Genomic DNA, 6,759 nt, shown 5'->3' on the forward strand with positions numbered 1-6,759 from the left:
ATGATTGATTGATAAGATCTTTTTATTGAGAGCAAATCTTAAAGGGGAGGGAGGGGAGGTCATGTAGAAGATTGAAAAAAAATCGAAATTTTTTTTTCACAATTCAATAGTATGTAACATATAGAACAAAATGTCCAAGTCGCAGAAGTGAATTCGAAAATTTAAGGCAGCTACAGCTAGTGCTTTTAGTGGTGCGCTGTGCAGTACAAACCCGGTATAAACGCGCGTCGATAACATGAAAGAGACCAGAAAAACTGCTCGAAAAAAGCAACAGGCGGCTTTATTACTACATTTAAGGAAGAAGGATTGATGTGCGGACCTGGCATTGCAGATTAAAACAGCTGTAAGTTTCCAAAAAATGTTATTTTTCGGTATCGAAAACTTTAAACGCGTTTTTCTCGAAATGGCAATTTTCGAGCGTGGAATGTAGCTCAATTTTTAAACAATGAACTTCTTCTCATGTACACATATTTTTTAATATCTTCACAGTATAAATCTGTTTTTACATAAATATTTTTGAAATAAACAATTGCTTTTTTTTTAGTATTATTTGTCTTAAAACGCACCTTTTTTTCCTTTTTTAATTTAAAAACAGATTCATATTAAGCTATATTCATTAACTAATCCATTCTGAATTTTTGATTTCAGATAAAAACAGTAGTTCCTACACTCCATGACACAGAGTACTTTTTTTCTAATGGACATATTAATATTTATATTATTACATTAATATTTAAATACATATTATAAAAATAAAAATTTTTATTTCAAATCTTCAATTAAATACTAAAGTATACTAAAAGTTTCAAAAAGATTTATTCAATACATTTTTCACAATAAATTCCCGAAAATTGATGAATTTTTAGCTATTTACTTGGCCTTGCCCCTTTAAATTGAATACAAAGTAATACTTGCATCAATACAATGAAATCAAGATTAAAATCTTTAAAGCAAGCAAGCAAGATTAGCAATATTTTTGTTTAAATGTGAGCGTATTATGATTGATTTAAGAATAGTTTTTTTTTCTGTGTGCCCTCAACTGAATTCGCTATAAAATTTTCTTCTGAAAATGCCTATATTGATCGAATTGAAGATAAATAATGAAGTTTATTTCTTCATAATTTATTTTGAAAGGAGTGCATATACGGGTAGTCTGAGACATCCTATCTACTCAGATCTTGAAGAGAAAGAGAGCGAAAGTACGAGACAAAAAACACAAGTAATACGAACAGACTTAAGGGAATACTAAGTAAGTTGTCTATTTTAATGATTATTTTTCAAATAAGTATTTTTTAAATTGCTTTTATACATATGTATTATATATGCACAGATTAAAAATATCCTTTTCCACGATTGAAGTATAAACGATTATGTAGTCCAAAGTCGACTTTGCAAAAAAAAATGGAAAAAAAGTTGAAAATTACAATCTGGTTATCCGGCTTCTTGTCGCTTCGATTCGCAACAATATAATTTGTTTTATATACAAGTTTTATATTTTGTACGTACAAAATAATCTTAGTTTGGATTAGAGATTATATAAACAATGTTGAGCTCTTAAAATTGGGCCTAGATACTTTAAAGGTTAGTTAGAAAATTTGTATGTATGTAAATTATACGATGTATGTCAATGTATGTAAATCGTATGTGTAAGTTCTGCTGAATCGGTAAAACAGACTTTATTTTAAGCCCTCTAAGCCCTAAGTCCATGTCTCACACACACACTACACATTGGAGATTGAGAATTGCGAATTGAAGATTAGAATTTAGCTAATCACAGCGAAATGGACTAAGATCTCAACCAATTTCCAATGTGTAGTGTGATACAGACTTTATAGAACATTCAGATTCCGCGCAAATTCACTGTTACCAGGATGGGGGATTTTCTCTCAAATTTAGAGGTTTTTTCTTGGGAGATTTTTTGGAAGTAGAGATTTTTGGGGAGAAAGAGAATTAAGGAGAATTCTTGGGGGGGGGGGGGGGGAAAATTTTTGGGAAATACAAAGAAATATCAATATATAAATTATGATTAAAATATCAAGAAAACTGTAATATACAAGGATAACTTTTGATAAATCCAATACGCAACATTGAATCGTATGCTATAACACAGGCATTTGACACACGTAACGTTTTAAAATAATTTCATCCTTATTTATCATATTAGACAAACAACGTTCGCGAGTTTCTGAACGTCAAATAGAACGCACCCCTAGCCGAATCATAAGCAGAAATTATATTGCAAAATATACAAGGCCTGTTCTTTTTAGCTGAATTTCTTGCATCGCTCATCTTTTCTCTTTTTCTCTTTGGACTGAAGAAGAAAAGAAAAAAAATGACAAGTTGACAGCTAAAAAGAACAGATTTAAACTTTCATTCATGTAGGAGAGACCGGGACTGATTGTCGTACGGGATTGATTGTCAAAATACTTGTAACTTAAACAGAATGTGGTAGAAAATCTTTTTTTTGACTGTACATTGCTGATATAATATTAATTTGTCGTGTAAAATGATTTGCACCACAAGTATTGTAGTATATATTATTTATAATGACTTAAAAAAAAATGAAGTTGGTTTGAGTAAATTTTTTTATTACCTATTTGTATTGTTGTCTGATAAGCCTTTGGCATTATTAATCGCGATATCTCTGTATTCGTAGAAAATAACATGTCTTGGAAGATCTGTACAATTAATCATTATCCATTTACTTAAAGTTTGTGAATACAATCTCTTTTAAAAATGGGATAGGATTGACAAAAATGAGATAAAGTTAGGACAATTAATTTAAATATCTTTAGAGAGCACATTTTTAAAGAATATATTTAGAAATATATTATATTTCACATAGATATGCCTTTTTCATTTTTCATATAGAAACCACAGTTCAAAAATACATTTTATGATTAAAATAATAAAATGATTAAAATAGAGAGTAATTTGTATTGATTCAAATAAAATACAAATTACTCTCTATTATTTCTCAAAATATAATTGATATTAAAATAAAAATTGTATTTTTGATATGTTATTGCCATTCCTTAAACGTGACAATCAATCCAGAACACGGGGTTAATTTATTCTTCATTTAATATTAAATACCTAACGATTTCACGAGTAATATTTTTTTTAATATCTAAAAGATGTAGGCATATGTAATAACGTGTATAATATTTCAAAATTAGGCATCAATTTTTTTCTAAAAATCAAAAACTGTGACATGATCGGTCTCCCCTATATATGTAACACGCAACTGCTGCGACTGCCCAACTGAAAGAACGCAGTACACAATTCTGTGGTACGGTATGTACTGTATCTTTTTCTACATCTCGCTCCTGATCCCCGCTGAAGACTCGAGCAACAATTGTTTTTCTTTGTAGGGGATGAAAGAGTTGCGCGGAACGTAAATATGTACGTCGCGTTACATTATTATATATATATATATATACATATATATATAATATATATATATGTGTGTGTGTGTGTGTGTGTGTACATACACGTACCACGTACGTATCGTACGCAATACTTTGTGATGAGAAAGAAATAATGGCGTTTAACGACAATGAAGTTTCATCAAAGTAGAATCGTCGCGTCGTGAATGCACTCTGCCATTACGTGTTCTTATCGAGGAATCCATGTACGACGCACGTCGTATCCATTCTTACGCACAAGCAGCACAAACCGAGAAGAATGTGTACTACGTCGCGCGTCCGGCGTCGCGATACGCGATGCGCAATAGAAGAGACAGAGGTAAAGAAAGAAACTTACTCATCTCCGTCGGGACAGATGCCAGTCGTCTCATCATACTTGGTGCAATAATTATCGGCGCTGTAGTTGAAGGTGCGGTCCCTCTTTCTCACCGGCCTGCGTCTCCGCTGATTCATAAAATGCCAATTGAAGCACGTGAACGGTCGGTGCTGTGTGCATTTGCGCTGTATGAAGAGGGGACACTGGTCGACGCGGAACTCCTTCAAGTATCTGGAATGCGAATCCACCGTGCTAGACATTATTTTTCGCCCGTACTTGGAGGTTGCCACGCTCCTCTGCCACCACGCTGCCTTCGCCGCCGCCACCGCCGCCACCGTCACCGCGTCTCTATCACTCTCTCTTTCTTTCTCTCATCGCTCATACATGTATTTTTGCGAATCGTAGGACGCGCGCGTCGCGTAATCGCGTATAGGCCGCATTCGTTGCTCGCGGCTTTCTCTCGCTCTCGCTCTCTCTCTCTCTCTCTCTCTCTCGCTCACTCTCTCACTCTCACGTTCGCACAGCTCTCTCTCTCTCTCTCTCTCTCTCTCTCTATTCCACTCTGTTCCCTCTCTAGCCGCACCGTTACCTTCTACTTTTAATCCCTCCCTCCCTCCTTCCAACCCACCCTCTCTCACAATATGTTTGATAAATTTTCTTCGCACTGCACTTTCGGGATGATCCGCGCACTTCCCGGCGTATGAAACGGCCAACTCGTCAGCTCCCTCGCTCACCGCCCTTCTCTCACTCTCCCCCTCGCTATTACTTCTTTCTCGCAGAGTATCGGCGGGCGCGACATGCAGCATCGCGCTCCATCGCTGATCGCGCCGAGTTATCGCACTTGGTCTCACAAAGGTTGCCCGGCGGGGCGGTCCGGCCGGCCGCTACTTACGTGTAATGATTCGCCTTTTCCGCCTGAGCTGTCAACAAAGGTTTCGAGTCGGACTTCATCTTGGATACAACAACGCGAGCCACCGACCAACCGCGCTCGCGCACGAACACACGCACCAACAACACGTACGGCGTACGCCACCGACCAACACGGCGCACCGTCGCCGTCGCCGCCACCGTCGTCGTCCTCGTTCTCGTTCTCGTCTTCGTTCTCGTCACCGCCACAACCACCGTTACTGTTCACCGTCGCCACTGCTGCTGTTGCCGCCGCTACCGCCACCGTCGTCCTCGTCGTCCTCCTCGTCGTCGTCCTCACCGTTCACGGCTCGTTCTTGTCCACCTCGTCCCGTCCTCTTCCCTTCCCCTCCCCCCCCCCTCGCACCGCCCGGCCCAACGCGCGCGAATCCTATTGGACGAGAAATGCGGGCCGCGCGACGAGCACGACGCAATACACGTTGTACGCGGCCTCCGCGAACCAATTGGCGCTTCTCTCTCCCTAGTCACGTGATGCGGCGCTTTCAAGGTCATTGATGTTTTGATTCACGCGTAAACAGGCGTCCATGTCGAGTGATCGGCGCGGTGACGCGTCATTGACGATGAGGCGACGACACGCGGCTACTAAATTCTATCTTCCTATTTCCTTGCAATAGAGAATTTTCGATTCCTCGCGTTTACGCGCCGTTCAGCGTTCTTGAAAATCCGCCTTCCGTTCTCGTCGAGAGGGAGATTCCGAAGAATGTCCTGTTTCGGAAAGAGTCAAGTTTCTCATAGCGTTGGTGATCGATTTTTTGTTTGCTGCGCTATGCCGCTTGACACTTATTAGGAAGTTTTTGCAATACCGTTTATCTAGATACGGTGGACGCTAAAGTCAGGTCAGATTATCTTCTTCTTAACAACTAATTGTTGCCCTATTATTTTTCTTATCGAAAGCGAAAGTTAAGAAATGCAACAGGCAAGAAGAATGCTGTGACGTTTTCATTTCATCTTCGCGGTATACTCCTATTTCGCGATTTGTCAAGTTGTGTCAGTTGGACGAGACGATTCGTTCATTTAAAATACCATACCAACAGCGTAAGACGGTGGAATGTGCATATGCCGGGAAAAGCCCGTTCTCGATGAGACTCGATAGCTTGCAGTAGAGTTCCTCTAGTAAAAGTTAAGCCATAAGACCGGAAGGACGACATTACCGAGTGGCCGGAAATAGCACAATTCCACCACAGTTGATAGTTCGACAGATAGTCCGATTTCATGTTCGCGCCTTCTACATCATAGTTTGTTTTCTGTTCCTGCACTGGTTGCAATATTTCAAAAAGTGTACACTAAAACGTTTTCAGAGAGTTGATTGTGTTGTATCTCGAAACCCTAATGTAAAAGATAAAAGTGAACGAATTTACTAGAATATTGATTATTTCATTGGTCAATACTTAGTAAATTTGCTCACTTTTATAATCTTCACCTTATTTGATGCATGATCAACGCGATTCCGCAAAAGCTTTGAAACATTTTTTAATTGGTCAGTTTGTAAAATTCTTTCTTCTAATTGGTTCATCAAATGCTTCAAAGCATTTGTAGCGAGATTTTGACCACAACCTTGAAGATACAGAATCGACCCCTTAATTGGATAGTTTTCATCATAGTGGAAATTTCTCACGTGACATTGAAATTTTCGATCGACAAGAAATTTTATGTCAAATTGTATCAAATGGTGTCAAAACGTATCGAGATTGGTCGAAATTAGTTGAAATTTTGTCAAAATCTGTTCTACTTAGGCCCGATTATTCCATCTTTTGATAAATTTTACTTGTTAGATAAATCTGGCAATCCGCGCATGTAATTGGGTAATCTTGCTTACCCAACAAATAAAATTTAAAAGGTGAAAAACCGAGCCTTCAAGATATAGATTATTGTTTCTAGCAATGGACATTATTTTTATGCTTTGTATGGAGGAAAATGACAACAAAAATAATAAAATTCACAAAAAATATTTGAATTTAATAAGAAAACGATTACGGAATACTCAAGATGCATTTGAAATTCCAGACAATACATTTAAGACAATTATATAAATTAATTATTATTATATATTAATATAAACATATTAAGTATATATATATATATATAATT

At 37.7% G+C, this 6,759-nt stretch overlaps 1 protein-coding gene across 7 annotated transcripts in view; it reads right to left on the reverse strand.

The window, feature by feature from the left end:
• The window catches only part of LOC108684713 (RING finger protein unkempt), a 19,966-nt gene extending 14,676 nt beyond the window's left edge, over positions 1–5,290 (reverse strand). For 5 of the 7 annotated variants that reach the window (XM_018189180.1, XM_018189179.1, XM_018189177.1 and 2 more), the window contains exons 1-2: positions 4,637–5,290; positions 3,766–3,975 (exon numbers count right to left, since the gene is read on the reverse strand). In XM_018189180.1, coding sequence (XP_018044669.1) covers positions 3,766–3,975; positions 4,637–4,695 — 269 coding nt within the window. In that variant the 5' untranslated portion in view covers positions 4,696–5,290. Of the gene's footprint in view, positions 1–3,765; positions 4,606–4,636 lie in introns of those variants that run through there. The other 2 variants (XM_018189181.1, XM_018189182.1) reach the window with 1 other exon arrangement.
• Between the last annotated feature and the right edge of the window lie 1,469 nt (positions 5,291–6,759).

Source organism: Atta colombica, unplaced genomic scaffold (genome assembly GCF_001594045.1).
Source record: "Atta colombica isolate Treedump-2 unplaced genomic scaffold, Acol1.0 scaffold138, whole genome shotgun sequence".
Lineage (NCBI taxonomy): Eukaryota > Metazoa > Arthropoda > Insecta > Hymenoptera > Formicidae > Atta > Atta colombica.